Source organism: Galleria mellonella, unplaced genomic scaffold (assembly GCF_026898425.1).
Source record: "Galleria mellonella isolate WM207_F2 unplaced genomic scaffold, CSIRO_AGI_GalMel_v1 utg150, whole genome shotgun sequence".
NCBI classification, from domain to species: domain Eukaryota; kingdom Metazoa; phylum Arthropoda; class Insecta; order Lepidoptera; family Pyralidae; genus Galleria; species Galleria mellonella.
The window spans coordinates 2088549-2105447 of NW_026442002.1; the positions used below are offsets into that span (position 1 = coordinate 2088549).

Genomic DNA, 16899 nt, shown 5'->3' on the forward strand with positions numbered 1-16899 from the left:
AGTATACTGTTTCACCCATGATACCCTCCTTCCCCCATGCATTACCATTCCTGAGGACTCAGGTGTTATTCCTCTGTACCTTGTAAGTTCTCTGCCATATTCCACCCTTCAAACCGAAATACAGCCATGCAAACACAACTGCTTCACCGTAGAAACACGAATGGGACAGAGGTGCTCAAGCAAACGATTTTTGTAACAGACTTATATATTGTTATTATTAATGGACTTATAAAAACATATAGGATAGAGGTATGGGTGAGTAAAATAATGGCGTTAGGAGGGCCTTAAGATTAGAGAGTCTCCGGTCGCCACTTTCTCGTCTCTGTTAGTTCGTCTTTGAATAAAAATACTGTATTATATTAAATTAAAATACTTTAATTATAATTTAAAAGTATATTTACAATCTTATATTAATATATTAATGTGTACTCAAAATGTAAAACTTTATTACCTTATAACTCTATGGATAGAGAATAGAAGAGGCAAAATGCTGAGTCACTTTATATGACATGTCGACTTTTTTAAGAGCATAGTATAGAGAAAAAATAAAGGGCAAAAGAGGAAGAGGAAGACCGAGGAATAACTACATGGGGCAGATAAAAGAAACACTAGGTGTCATGTCGTATAGGGAGATCAAGGATATGGCCTGGGATAGAGCTGGCTGGAAGAAGATGCATGAATTAGTTGCACCGACAAGAGGAAACTCTCAAATGAAAAGAACTCTATGGAAATAAAAATTACACATTATGGACATATGTAACCAAAAATAAATTCTACTACAATATTTGTCATGAGATATAAGCTAGTTTTTGTTCGAATTGAAAAATTACCGTTCTCAAGGTCTGAACTAGAGGGAGAGGTGGAGGGGTTGGGGAGAGTCAACCGGGCAGTTGCCCACAACGGCAAAATTGAGGGCGACTGATGGATGTAAGAGGATATACATTAATCATACATGTTACTTTAAAAGAGTTTCCGTTTTTTTTCTTATTTTTAATATGGGACCTCATACAACCTCTTATTTCTAAATTTTTTAATACCTACATTCAAAAATAGAATGGGAATAAAATATATTTTGTTGCTTTTTTTATTTTTATTCTTTTATCTTTTTTGCTGTGTATTATGTGTATGTTTTTTTTTATTGTAATTTGTGTGCTGTAAGTAATGCAAATAAATTATCTATCTAATATAAAAATTATGATAGATATAGAATTATACCGATACAGCGTATACCGATAGCGCAGGCGGAGTTGCTACTCCATTATCACCTATTAAAAAAAAACTATCCAGTTTGTACTGAATTCTGACTAATTTGTGACTAGATGGCGCGCTCCGTAATATATACAGTGACAATTAAAAAAGCGCGAAACATCTGATGTACCTATTTGACTAGTATTCCTATTTACGAGTCGATGGCAAGACAATAACTGAACGTTTGCAGCCCATAACTTGTCCATCTGGAATGAGTTTTCTGTGGCGTCCATTACATCTTGCAATGATCGAGTGATATGGCAAAAAGACAAGACTGTAAATGGGCCATGGTTTTATTTTAATTATTAATGTTATTTTGTGCTAATTTTTTTTTACAACACAGGGGGGCAAACGAGCATGCGGCTCACCTGATGGTGACTGCCGCCGCCCATGATCACCCGCAACACCAACGGCATTGCAGCTGTGCTGCCGGCCTTTTAAAAAGGAATAGATTCTTTTCTTGAAGGTTATGTTGTCGTATCGGTTCGGAAATACTGCTGCTGGAAGTTGATTTCAAAGAGTGGTTGTGCGTGGAAGTTTCTAGATATGAAAGAGACAAAACATTAATAAAACAAAACAGGTTTATAAAAAGTGTTAATTATTGTGATTAATAAGAAGTTTTTTCTAGAAAACTCATTAAAATTGTAGGTACTACAATACAGTGAAGACTAAGAAAAATAATGGCTCATAATTTCTTAGCCCTCGATCTCAAATGCCGCCCTTTATTTTTGCCGTTCTTGGCACTTGCCTGTCTCACCTCCCTTAATGTCATAAGAAGATAACTTCCTGAACCCTGCAGTAGATTTAAAAACAATTACGATTCAAAAGTATTTGTTAATAAGTAAATTTGAATTTACAATTTTATAATCATAAAATATAGTCAGTTTTTAAATACATACAAATAAAACTTTTTTACCTTTATGCTATTCCGAATTAATCCGATAAGACCATTTTCGGAATATCCCGAATGCTTCACAAAGGGTCTTTGAATCCGTATATAAATATAGACTTTATATAGATAAAGCATAGAGTCTCAAAAACGGGTCAACTTTTTGTCAGCTAATTGTCAAAGTAGTTGATTTGTTTTTTATCAGTGTTCTATATACTTACGCTACAATGTATTTTGACGTATTATTTAATAAATAAGTATTTACGCATTAAAAAGATGCAGTTATTATAAGACAAAATAAATAGAGAAGTTATAAAGGAATCACTCATAACTATTTATTATGCAAAATTGTATAAACAAGTTGCCCCGTATTTCTTGAAGCAATTGTATGAAGATACTCTACCTATATAATGTAAGTCATGACATTACATTACCAATGTTAGGTTGTATATATTTTTTACAAGATGGCGACCATAAACAACACAGTTGGATTTTTTTATCTCATTTTTGCTGTAGACCGCCTATGACCTTTACAGCTTCACAGAATGAAAATTGGACGAATGCAGATGGCACTCCGAACCCGTGGAGGCACTTACGGAGCGGCCTTTAGACGTTTTCTGTCAGATGAAGTGGTTCCAATTTTATAAACGTTATATAAAGTACCTTGTTTCATTACTACGAACATTTTTTTGACAGACAAAGGAATACAATATAAATTCATAGTTATATATTTTTTTTTCTTATACGATACAGAGGGTAGTCGTTAGATTCGTCTAATTTATAATCGAAGTAACAGGTACAGATTAATGTTGATACTGATACCATAAGGCGACCGTAAACTGTCAAAAACAGTGACAAGTGTAAAAATGATTAAAACCTAACTGACAGATTTAAAAAAAAAACATTTGATTGTGAAAAAAATGACAGATACGATTGTTAAATTCTTTTTAAGTAAAAATCGCAGTTTTAACTGTGAACCGTAATTCTACTGTCATATCGAATAGGCAAGGTGTGGAACTGTTTATTGGCGTCAACAATTAAAAAAGATATTGTATTTTTACTTGCTTATATCTCAATGTACCCTTATATGAATTAGTGATTTGCCTCTGTGTCATCCATATTCAAATAACTTTTTAGATGAATGCAAAAAAAAATGTAAACATGGAATTTGAAAATACATACATATATAATTTTTTAGTCAATTAATCTAAACTTTTAATCAATTTTTATTACGTATATTATTTATAACTCGACAAATGTACAACAGTGTTTTAATAAACTATAAATAACAATTTTTATAAATACTGAATATTCATTAGAATTTTTTGACAAATATCCTTTGTCTAAAATTCCACGACTTACAAACCATTACCACGAAGAACAAGCGTTATAAACTCAACTGTATAAATAAAAAACGAATTTGTTAAGAAAAACTTAACTTGCTATCATGCATGCTTATCTCCAAATACAAATATACGTATGTCTATATATACGAAGTATATACACACACCCATAAATTATCCTATATAATATATAATGTCACTTTTGGGTTTATTAATCAATATTTAACATTAAAACTTCCACCAGCACATAGTGTCACACTTTTTAAGTCTGTACTTATTGTTAGTTACGTGTATATAGAGGACATATTAACGAATCTTATATCCATTAATTTCTCACTAACTTTGAGTTTCACAATTGTTTCGTATTGCATTTCTTATGTTGAGGTACTTATAACGAAAATACTTCTACTGTTTCTTGCAAAACTTTACTTTTCACACATGTATTTTCACATTCTGATTGTCCCTAATAAGCACGTTATATTCTTGAGTGTAAAAGTGTATGCAATTTTTCAATTATATGACTAATGATTTGTTCTATTATTTTTATTTCATCTCCAATGAAAAATTGATGTCAAGCAACATATTTTTTTTTAAAACTCTAAAACTCAATAGGCACTTCTTGTATGACCACTCTGTAACCAAAACTTTGCAACTGGGACACATTTTGATTTGGTATATATGGCGTTGAATATTCATTAAGAGTAACTATCGGCTCTGGTATTTCGAAGTCGACCGAGTTTATATAATCATCACTGTCAGTGATGTTTAAATCATCGAATCCATTCGAAGTTATTTCTTGTAAATTATCAAAATGTATTTCCGGTCTTGCGTCGTCGAATGGCATTTCGGGAATGTTGAGACGTATACATTTGTGTGACTGGAGGAGCGACGGCCAGACGAAGGTCTCTTCACATATGTGGCATCTTAGGTTTTCGAACTCGTTGTGCTGTGTGATTATATGGCGATTTAAACAGTACCTTGATGAGTAATATTTTGAGCATACCTGGAATAAATGTTTGACATTGTTTATACCCTATTCCAAACATGTTTTAAATGGCTTTGGCTTAAAAAATTGTTTGGAATAATTTTAGACTCGTTGAAGTTATTATCTATTTATTTTCTTTTTCATTATAGCTTTTTATTTTCTTTTTCATTATAAATACGACGTTTGTGATAGTCATTTTACCCATTCATAATTCATTTGTTGTGAACTTAGCTTTTATTTGGATAAAGCAACAGCTGATTCTTGCCCGTTTTTCTCAGCTGAAATTGGATTCCGAACTGGGCGGTAGTTTATAATAAAATTACTATTAAAAAATGCTTATTATTAAGTTTAACTAAATAAGAATTATTCATTATTATTATTGTTATATCAGCCGTTAATGGTTCACCACTGAACATAGGTTGACTGGAGGAAAGACCCAAACTGTAATAATAAAAATTTAAATATTCAAAATAATGGCCGAGCAAGGGATAGTTTAGTTTAGAGAACGTTTCAAATTCAATTTTGAGTAACATAGGTACTTCGTAGCAAGTTAGCTTCTATGGAGCGGTGATAGGTTTAAGCACGAAGTATTGCCCTTGCTGAAAAAATTCCCTAAATTTGGGGTAATTTCTAAGAAGAGTCAAAACCAATAATGGTTTAAGGGTTTTAGAGAATTTTTATCAAAATTACCTGGCACTATTTATTTCAGTTAATAACGTTTAAAAAGCATATTTTTCATAGAAAAATGTACTAAGAACTTAATATACTACTTATTCTTCCAAAAGGAGTCATCATGGTTTAAAACAATGTATGGATGAAAAGTGCCTGCCGTATCTATGTATGTATGTAAAATTATGGGTCGTAAAAATTGAAGATGGCGGACCACGGCGATGTAAGTTAAACTACTAGTCGGATCGATTTCGTTCAAATGGGAATTTGTAGACTCTGTAATCAGGTCTTTGGGTAAAGAATTATGAAATTTTAGATATTTAAGACAGCAGTTTGATCATAGGCACTTTAATATTGAGATGAGATTTAGGGTAAAAATCTGACAAAACACAAAATTCTTTTTTAATTAGTTATTCAGGCAAAATGTATGGTGACAGAAATGTCTCCATGATCATCTGTGTTTTGAGTGTCATGACATACAAATTTTTGAGAACCAATAAACATTTTAATTTTTTTGTTTTTTAATAAAAAAAAATATTGGCAGATGTCAGAAGTTTTCATTTTTTCAATATGATAATCATTTGTTACTATTAAAGTTCAACAGCCCCATTGCTTGCAAAATACTCTATCTGGCAGACCTCCCTATCTTGGTCCTTGGTCCCCTATAGAAACCGCTGTGGGTAATTAGTGATGAATTCATTATGATGGTTAACTGACCTGCTTTTATCCTCACGTATCATCTGTCGCTAATCCTCTGCCAGCATATACTAATAATGCAGGTAAAGTTGCCATTGCATTATCATTCATAAAATAAAAAAAAAAGTGTGGAATTAATTCTTTTTATTTTTATTAGAATTTTTGTTCAGGCATTAGGCGAGATGACTATGCAAACCTCATAATAAATAACAAATTATTCTTCAATCTTCAATTATTCAATAATCCAATCAAGTATTGTAAATATTTTTTTTTAACAACCAATTATAAATAGTCTCCCAATGCATGGTACATTGGGGGACTATTTATATTTGGGTACGCTGCCTTATTTGCAAATGAGGCAGCATACCCAAGATACTGGCAGCGTTATCTCTTTGTTACAATGTTCATTTATTTATCTCATTGAAATGAAGCATTGAATTATTGCCCTAGTTGTGGAGAACTGGTGCTTGAAATGGGTGTCCAAAGAACTCTTATCCTAAGTCTGATGACTTAGGTCTCTTCCTTGACATGGAGCAATTTACGGTAATTCATATAATGGAAAATTCAAAAGTTGTTAAGCATATCTGATAAATGTATTAGTGAATAAGGAAGATACATATGTAAATGTACATAAATACACATACATGCATACAAACAAACACCACAGATATGTTAGGTTGGGAAATTTAAATGTCTACATATCAATCATACTACAATACTATTACATATAAATAATGTTAAAATATGAATTGACAAACCTGACACTGATGCCTGGATATAATAGTTTTCTTACTCCTCGGGTCCACAACAGGCTTCTTTATCTCCCCGTGGGCGACATCAAAACTGTTAACATCAACGTAATCAATGGTATCAGTTAATATTTTTCCTCCAACTTTAATTTTCTCTAAAACTAATTGCGGCTGCATGTAATCTGGTATTGTTTCCCCTAGCTTATACGTAGTTTTAATTAATGGAGCTTTCCGCAAAGTCTTTTCCCTAATTTGGGAGTTGTCGCTTGTTTTTAAAAAATGTGTCCACTTGTGTTGTAACATATCCTTTTCAGTGTCAAACTTTTTTAAGCACTGGTCACAGAAATAGTAGTCTTTATACCCAGTCATGGCACGATTTGTAAGGTCTGGTAGTACCTGGACGTGCTGTTCAATAAAGTCACGCTCAACTGAGCTCTCCTCGCAAAAATTACACAAGTACAACCTCTCCGTTCCTAATATCCGCATGTCATACAATGAAGTAGGTCGCTTTTCAGAATGTAAAAACTTTATATGGTGTGCCACTGCACACTTAGTCTCAAACTGATCTTTGCATATATCGCATATGAAAAACGTGCTCAAATGATAGTAACTATGATCTTTTAGATCCATAAATCTAAAGTATGATTCATTGCAAGTAATGCATTTATGAAGTTTGCGAGCCCCGCTCACTTTCCTGCATACATGCCTGTGTTCTATATACTTTTTTTTATTAGGAAACAACATACCACATGCATCACAATGCAACCGTATATGTATTTTGAAAAACATTCTATCCATGAAAGTCTTATTACAGTAATTACATATGTAACATTTACGTTTTTTATGACGCTCTTTCATGTGCATCTTCAGCAATTTGTATTCTTCGTATATCCTTGGACATTTTCTGCATTTATGATACTCTTTCACTTCGTGTATGATTATGGTGTCAGAGAAAGATACCCGTTTCTGTGGCTTAATCTGTGGCTTGTATACTATCATATGCTTGTTTTCCTGGTGGTTCTGCAACTTTTTCTCACTGGCATAAACTTTTTCACAGATTTTACACTTCAAATGGCCCATAGCTTCGTTTACTTCACTTAACGAAATGTCAGATCTCGGGGAGCCGTGGCAGAGCACTTGGCGTAACTTTTCCAAGTCTTCTTGAATCAATTTAACAGTGCACCCGCGCAAAAGTTTATCGAGATGCGGTGCAATTGATTTAGGGTAAACTTTCGTGTCCTTCTTCAAATAGGGGGTTATATCATATCGCGTTATGACTACTCTCGGTGTTTTTTCAAAGCCCTTGAATGCTTCAGTCGCGATATCTTCTTTTTCAAAATCCGCTTGACTATTTCGCAACTCGACGTCTTCCAGCGAATCGTTCGATTTATAATTGAAATTGGTATTAACTCCATTGCAAATACTGAACATCTGATGATGAAATTACAGCTAGAAAATAATAAAATAAAAGGAAACAACTAAATTTATTAACAAATACGTCAACAAAGCTATATGTCATAGTAGCAGTGGGCAAAGAAGGCGGGTAGCAGCCATTGTAAATCGTTTGACATAACATGAAGAAGCAGTGATCAGTGAAGATAGAAACGCTGTTTGACATATGGATTGAGATTTATATGACAGCTCATTGGATCCAGAAAAATTTAGACTTAGAATCCTATTTTACTGGTCAAGAAACAAAACCTTTTAAACTAGGTGTTTTTAAATAGATTAACCATGAGTACCTATACTCTTAATATAAATTATAAGATAACGTTATATTAAGTGCATAGTATTATTTATTTATCTAACTCTAATGCTATGGTAATTTATAGATATAATGACAATACAAAATCTTACAAAATATGGAGTTTTAATTTCTATCCACAAAGGGAATAATCATTACGTGATAGTTATGTGAATTTTCGATATTTTTGACTATACTACAATTTAAGTCATAGATATAGTACAACATAGATAATTTTACACTTTAAAATTTAAGGTTTAAGCAGTCGAATCAGTCATTTTTTACGTCAATCAATCAGTCCAATCAAGACCATAACCGTAATTCTTTTTATTGTCTGATCTTTCTTATTGGATAATAAGATTGGTTCCAAACTGACGTCTTTATCCATTCATAAATTTGTACAAAAAACTCGCAAATATAAACAATTTATTTTTAGCCGAGGCGGAAAGTGGTCTAATGCGGAATGTTCCCACCGACTCTCATACGAAGCTGTCTTCCAGTTATAAACCCGATGTTGAGGCGTCCACCGCACTGCCCGTTTAGACAAACATCTTCGCTTCACAGCCAAACAAAGACAGGAAATACATCGTTGCAAAAGACGAAATGGATGAATTTGAGGGCGATAATAACACGATGGGTGCCTTTAGGCAGTGCCATGTACTTGGGTTGGTGTTACATTCGCGCGACCATCAATTACGAAGTGTCGAAAGTGGAAATACGTTTTTACGAAATGTTTCCCTTTCGGGTAACGAGTCGCTGGTGGGGTCGGCTGGCCGCCTGCGAGCTCCCCATGTCTCTGCGAGGTATAGTTTACGGTATATATGTGAGATTGTTTAATGTGAACTTGAGTGAGGCGGCAGTACCAGATTTGAGTTACTATAAGAGTTTATCCGCTTTCTTCACGCGTTCTCTCCGCGATGGTGCGCGGTTCATATCTCCCGCGCCTTGCGTCTCTCCCTGCGACGGAATAGTTCTAAACTGTGGTCCGGCCGATACAGATAAAATAGAGCAGGTGAAAGGCGTAACATACAGCCTTGAAGAATTTCTTGGTGATAACAAATGGTCGAAAAGAAAAGGTGACAGTTACTACGACTCATTGTTGACAAATAAGAAGAATATTCTCCACCAGTGCATCATTTATTTAGCACCAGGTGACTACCACAGGTTCCATTCGCCGTGCGACTGGACGGCGACGTTCCGCCGTCATTTTTCCGGTAAGCTCTTATCAGTGAATCCTTGGATGGCACGATTGATACCTGGTCTGTTTACGATGAATGAACGAGCTGTCTACATCGGTGAATGGAAGCATGGATTCTTCAGTATGACAGCAGTGGGAGCGACGAATGTTGGGTCGATAGAGATCTACAAAGATCCCCAATTGCAGACAAACACGAAAGGTGGACGTAACAGGATCGAGGAGTCCGAAATAGGACAGCTTAAGTTGAAAAAGGGTGAATTATTCGGTCAGTTTAATATGGGTAGTACAATAATATTATTGTTTGAAGCACCAAGGGACTTTAAATTTGAATTTTCTGCCGGTGACAGGGTCCAAGTGGGTCAGGCTTTAACTGTGGCTGCCAAGGAACAAGCCAGATGACCTGTTTACTCTGAGTTAGTTCAAATTGCACAGTTAGTGCTAATTTTTTATATGGTCTCGTTACTACTTTGAGGCTGACAAGGTTTGAGCTTGTAGAATAGTGATTCTAAATTCAAATCTATAGATCTATAGAGCTTAAACTGTAAATAAAAAAAAAAATTGGCTGTACAGACAATGGTTACTTTGTTCATAGACAAAATTTCTCTTTTATATATTGTAAAGTGTGTACTTGTGCATTATAACATGCAATTTTAGAGGTTTTTAAGATGGACTGAATAAAATTTTACTATCAAGACCATTTTATTATAATGGATTTACATAAGACTTGTAAAGGCGAACAAAAGAGAAAAAAAAATTGTCTGTGGATAATGCTCCATATTTGTACAGGTCATAATTGTTAAGTGGTGCAATCTAATTTATGACTATCTCGAAATTACATAAAACTTAATTATTTAGTTGCTTGCAATAGTTTGAAAGCTAAATTATCCAATATTTGTATTGATAATAACAGTAAATGGTAAAACCACATATCTTTGTGGAGTTGAATATAACATTATTTGAAATTAAAATTTAGTAACCATTTACAATCTGACAGGCTGTATGCTTGTGCCCCATCTTCATGGTATAAAAAAAAATATTTGCATAATTCTAAATTTGAAACACATTTAGAACATTTAGATCCGTTGAAGGCAAATTTATTGAGTAATTCAAAACGTACATGGCCAGATTTAGACAAAATATTTAACGGCCAATAATCAACGCGCGCTCACACTCCCCATAAGTTCGATATTGTCTCTATGTAAGTACATGAAGGTAGCATACATTTGTATAAAAAAAAAAAATACAAACTGACTGATCGATCTTTCGACCTCAAAAGTCGTAAGTTCGAATCGGGTCGACACCAATAATAAATATTGTGTGTCAATTAAGTTTCGAACAATTCTTTGATGTGAAAAGAAAAATCGATAATAAATGAAATGAAACCTAATGACGGCGGTAGGCTCGCTCCCGCTGTGTTCTAATGTGCTCGGTGAAATATGTGCGTACTAAGTATTACGTTCACCAAACTGGCAACATTTGACACATGCCCCTACCTATCCCAGTAAGGATTAATGTCGTGAGCGTACTTATTATATAAAAAAAAAAAAAACTGATGTAACAATTTTCTTTTAAGCTAATTTTCAAATTCAATTGAATGTAATATTGTAAATATTTAATTGTTACTTGCTTCAGCTTGAAAGATAGTTTTTTTTTATCCCGATAAGGAAAACTGAACGGCAGGTGGCGCTAGGGAGTAATCTGACGCTTACCGGTGTAGATATTTAATTAATAAAAGAAAAATGTACAGTCGAACATAAAACCTCCTTTATTTCAAGTTGGTTATAATTTTATACACATTGTTATATATATACTTCCCGCTTGAGAGTTTGTATATATATATGCAAATATCTTTATTACAATGTTATGAAGCAGAATGAATCATGTTCATGAGTAATATAACCATACCAATATATATATATATATATATATATATATATATATATTTAATGGATGATAAATGGAGTGATAACCCCGCATGCGCTAACGGTATACACCGGTGGGGTACCAGTGAGGGATGATAAGTGAAGATGAAGCAGGTCTGTAGCCCATCGTAACAAATTTACTAATGAATCAATCACGATGGTTTCCAGGGGGAACCACGTGGAGGTCGACTTGATAGAGTATATTGCTAGCGATAGGGTTGCTAATACGCATTACTAACAATCCCTTCCCCCTATCCGATTTTTTTTTATTGGTGAAAATGTAATGGTAATCCTGGAGAACCAGTGAAGAGTGACAGATGAGAATGAAAACAGGCCAATTAGCCCATCATGATGAATTCATCAGGAATTAACCATGATAGTTTCCAGGGGGGACCGCGAGGAGGTCGACCTGGTTGGGTATATTGCTCGCAATGGTATTCTCAGTCTCCATTACTAACAATCCCTTCCCCCCCCCCTAGTTTAATCAAATGATCCTAGTCATTAACACCCCCTAGGTTAGTATAAGTGTTGTATAAATTTAGTGAACAATCTAGGCATGTATTTTTATCGAAGGTATTTTTTTTTAAATAAGACATTTAATAACATTCATACATAGGTACATCAAAAGAGCTTCCTTAAAAGGCCGTCAGCACACCTGCAATGCCTTTGGTGTTGCCGGTACTCAGGGGTGGCGGTAGTCACTTACCATCAGGTGAGCCGCATGCTCGTTTACCCCCCTGTGTTATATATGTACAAAGATCGTTTTTATTAAACACTAGTAGAGCGGTACGGAGGCGTAATACCTTATCCTTCAGGTATGGCAAAGCTTGATGGCTATCATGAACGTTTCAAGGCTCCTCTATAGGCGAGGGTTACAATTTCCATAAAGTGCCGTCTGAAGCCGTCAGGTTCTTTGCCATTCTGTGTTGTTTAGAAAAAAAAAAAAACATTTCCCGCGCTGCTATTCCGATAAAAATACATTCCAAAATTGTTCAAATATTGCCAGTTGTAAAAAATAGACGAGTATTAATATTTTACAGGGCCCGATCTAGGTATTTTGCCGTCGCAGGCAAACGATATTTGCTATTTTTGACAATAACCACATAAGTATTATACATGTCTATTAGAAAAAAAAAAATTAAAAAATAGCTAATAAATACTACATTGTCATCTAAAACTTTTTAAGAATGTTCATATCGAAGCTTACTTGAAGTGTGACAACGTATAAATTAATTTTCGACAATAATTCATTAATTTGCTTACCTACCATCAGGTGAACCGCATTCTTGTTTGCCTCCTGTATTATAAAAAAAAATCCAATGTTTTTTATTTATTTTTTTCTTTTTTTTTTATTACAGTGATCTGGTAACGAATTGAAATTATAATCATACGCCAAGATTCTTATACAGTTGTTTGAAAAAAAGTGTTTGAAAGCTTTCGAAGCAAAGGGTAAAACAGTAGGCGCAATACTTTTCGTAGTGGGCCAGTAAAATGTGCAACTAATGAATGTGTAAAATAACTAGCGACCCGCCCCGGCTTCGCAGGGGTGTACATTACATCGTATCACATTAAAACCTTCTAAAATTTACAGTCTTTCTCTACTATATTATGCATGTATTGCATTTACGAACCTTCCTCTTGAGTCACTTTATCTATTAAAAGTGTGTAGTTTTAAAGATCTAAGCATACATAGGGACAGACAGACAGAGAAGTGACTTTGTTTTATATTATGTAGTGATGATGATGATGATGTATCGAAAATTTTGAAAATTGACCCATGATTCCGAAATTCTCTTACTTCCGTAAGTTTAGATGTGAAACTTTTAAAGTAATCTTTTAACAAACGTTATTTCCCCTCTCCAAATCGGGCCCTGATATTCTGCCTGCCTTACCAATAGAAATAATAATAGAGTCACATGTGCAATGTATTTATTTACATTTTTATTCATTACATTTTTATTCTCCGTTTATCCTAGTCTATGAATCGAATATTTTTTAAAAAAATTTAATCTAAATATTATTTTTACATAAAAAGATAAATTAGCATAACCTCATGCTGAAAGTAAACTCTTTCAAAAAAGGAAATCTGCAATTCGGCTCAGAGGTCCAATCTCAGTGAAATTGCTAATTCTATCTTAAAACGGTTTAAAAAAAAAACCTGAATTTAAGTCCTTACAATTGAAAAATGTATCATTAAATTCGACTCACAATTGGCTAAGACACCGTGTAACGTTAAATATGCAATAAATCCTTAATTTTTTTTTAATTAAGTTACAAATAGTGGAAAAGAAATATATTACAATTGTTAGCTATGGTTTTTAATCTTTCTATACTTAGATATTTAATTAAATTAAGAATATAATTATGTTACAAAACTTAGAAGAATTTATAAGGTAGAATTATAAGAATTGTAATTAATTAAACCGATTTCTGCAAATTTATTAATTTAACAGTGTATATACAAGTAAAATATCAACATTTTATAATAATTTTACACATTTAATGTGTAAAGTTAATATGTAAATAATTGTGTAAATTTACATTTAACAATTTGACAATTGTACTTGTTTGGTTCGTATTACAATTTTGTCAACACATTATTGACAATTTTACACATTTGACATGTGTTGCTATTGTGTAAATATTTGTAATTTTACACATTGATGTTTAAATCTATTGTACCGACGCTGCGGTTGATTCTGAACACCATTTTCTAAACCTGTTTATTTATTTAAACTTTATTGACCAATAAAATGTGTTACAATATGCGGTCTTGATGCTAAACGCATTCCCTGCCAGTTGACCTGTCTCTAAAACGAATATTTTAATTTGACACTTTTGCAAAGAAATCCACTATTATAAGGGGCATCATAAATTTATGACGATTTCGACTTTACCTATTGGTAATTTAGTTCTTATAATAAACATAAATTTATGACAATTTCGACTTTACCTATTGATAATTTAGTTCGTATAAATAAACTTTTTGCTGTGAAATCAAATTGAATTTTTAATTTTAGAGATAGGTTTAGAGTTTAGAGAAATGACGTTAAAGAATTGACGCCGTTGTGTAAATTCTTAATTTTAAATTTTACACATTAATGTGTAAATTTATTATGTCAACGCTGTCAATTGACAATTATAAATTTGCAGATATGGGTAATAGGTAGATTATGGGAGAGGGAAATCGCTAGTGCCACTTTAATTTCCATTGTATTGTAAAATCTTTATTGTACATAAATTACATTGTACACATTAAGAGATTTAATATACAATGGTGGATTTTTCCCATAGAGGGATCTCTTACGATCTACCTTTGAGAAGCTGAATTGATTTTTTTAGAACGAAATATCCGATCCAAAATTCAAAGTATTAAAAATCTGCGAGTAAAAATATTTACAAGGTTTCGACCAGGAATTATAATACTCCTCCGGCTGGACCGCTACTGAAGATGTTCCCTCACGAACACATACAAAGCATCAATGGTGTATGTGGTCACACGCATTGAATTGAAAAGTAGGAAGGGCCTGCTATGTTAACGTGGACAGTCTATGTAAAAAAAAAATATTTTTGTTTTTGTAATCTTTGAATTTCCCAATAATTCGCGTGTTGTATAGAATTTGTACATTGTGTAGTTTTGTAAAGTGAAAATAAATATTGACGTTTTTATATCTTGTTTTTTTTTTATCTATCACCATGGCATTTACATGGCTGTGTTTCGGTTTGAAGGATGAGATATGGCGTGAATTTACAGGGTACAGAGGAATATTAACTTAATAACAACACCTGAGTCCTCAGGAATGGCAACGCATGGGGGTATCATGGGCGAAACAGTATACTCTGTTATGTCCACGGTACTGCTCATGTCTATAGGCGACGGTTACCACTTTCCATCAGGTGGGCCGTCAGCTTGTTTGCCATTCTAAGTGGTATAAAAAAAACCATTTAGTGTCTGTTTTTAACCGACTTCATAAAGAAAGAGGTTCTCATTTCGGTTGTATTTTTTTATGTTTGCTATCTCTTAACTCACTTAAAAGGTTGGCAGCACACCTGCAATGCCGCTGGTGTTGTGGGTGACCATGGGCGGCGGTAGTCACTTACCATCAGGCGAGCCGCATGCTCGTTTACCCTTGTGTTGTAAAAAAAAAAATTAGGGATGATAAGTAAGAATGAAGTCGTATAAGATTTTGTCACATTGAGGAAGAAACGCCACAGCACTGTATGTGTCGCTGTAGCCCACTCATACACAACCGATATATCTCCTTTGGACAACACTCTATATCCTGAGGAGATAAAAACCATCGCTGCAAGAGAACATCTTAAAATTCCTATCACAGATAGGAATTAGCAGAGGGAGACTTTGTACAAAAGTCGATTGCTTGGGTACCTCTGTCTCATTCATGTTTCAACCGTGAAGCAGTTGTGTTTGCATGGCTGTGTTTCGGTTTGAAGGGTGGGATATGGCGTGAATTTACTGGGTACGGAGAAATAATATCTGAGTCCTCAGGAATGGCAGCGCATGGGGGGTATGATGGGCGAAACAGTATACTCTGTTATGTCCATGGTATCGCTCATGTCTATACCGACGGTCCATCAGATGGGCCGTCAGATTTGTTTGCCATTCTAAGTTGTATAAAAAAAAAATCAATTTTATTTAAATCGTTTCAACCATTTTTTCTCGATACATTATTATGAGGGCATATGTACAAGTTAATTAAGGTTCTATCGTTTAGGTATACTTATTTCTGTGTTACTTATTATTAGAAAGATAAATAAGAATAAGATTGTTTCTTAAAAAACTGGCTTTAAATTTTTTTATACCATGAACTTGGCAAACAAGCCTACAGCCCGTCTGATGGTAAACGGTCACTGTAGCTTATAGACGCCTGCAACACTAGGGGTGTCACGTCCACGTTACCGACCCTAAAGAAATTTTTAGTTTTGACCCTTTTAAAAAAAAACTCATACTGGCTATAACAATATAATCAACTATGGCAAAACAACTTATGTTGCTCTAAAAAACTAAACTGATTTTGATATTTTTTTTTTATAAAACCAATCTGTAAGTATATACTTTCAAATAAAAAAAAAGTCCAAATCGGTTTACAACTGACGAAGTTATGGGGTAAGTAACATAAAAAAAATTACCCCAACTGAGAATCTCGTTCGTTTTGAAGTCGCATGAAAATTATTGTATCATCCATGAATTTTATTAGCATCTTATATAATTCACATATATAGTTTAGAATGTATTACATAATTTGCATTTTTTATTATGTAAATATAAAATATCAGATAGCAGGCGAGTCACAAGGTCGGGTTATTAAGTTATCTAAATAATTTATTACAAATGAATGACATTATCAAAAAAAAATCGCATACCTACTTAATTAATAAATACATAACTTTAAATTACTTATCTAAAAAAAAGACGCGGAAATAATGTTCATATAGCC

At 33.6% G+C, this 16899-nt stretch overlaps 2 protein-coding genes across 2 annotated transcripts; one reads left to right on the forward strand and one right to left on the reverse strand.

The window, feature by feature from the left end:
• Window positions 1-2815: 2815 nt before the first annotated feature.
• LOC113520901 (zinc finger protein 808-like) lies at window positions 2816-8159 on the reverse strand. The gene is made up of 2 exons (XM_026906318.3): window positions 6589-8159; window positions 2816-4483 (listed from the first exon to the last, which is right to left on the reverse strand). The coding sequence occupies exons 1-2, from the start codon at window positions 8008-8010 to the stop codon at window positions 4079-4081; spliced, it is 1827 nt and encodes a 608-aa protein (XP_026762119.2). The 5' UTR covers window positions 8011-8159; the 3' UTR covers window positions 2816-4078.
• A 454-nt stretch (window positions 8160-8613) lies between these two features.
• On the forward strand, window positions 8614-15112 carry LOC113520902 (phosphatidylserine decarboxylase proenzyme, mitochondrial). The gene has a single exon (XM_026906319.3). It carries the CDS (start codon window positions 8787-8789, stop codon window positions 9918-9920), a length of 1134 nt encoding a protein of 377 aa, XP_026762120.2. The 5' UTR covers window positions 8614-8786; the 3' UTR covers window positions 9921-15112.
• The last annotated feature ends 1787 nt before the right edge of the window (window positions 15113-16899 follow it).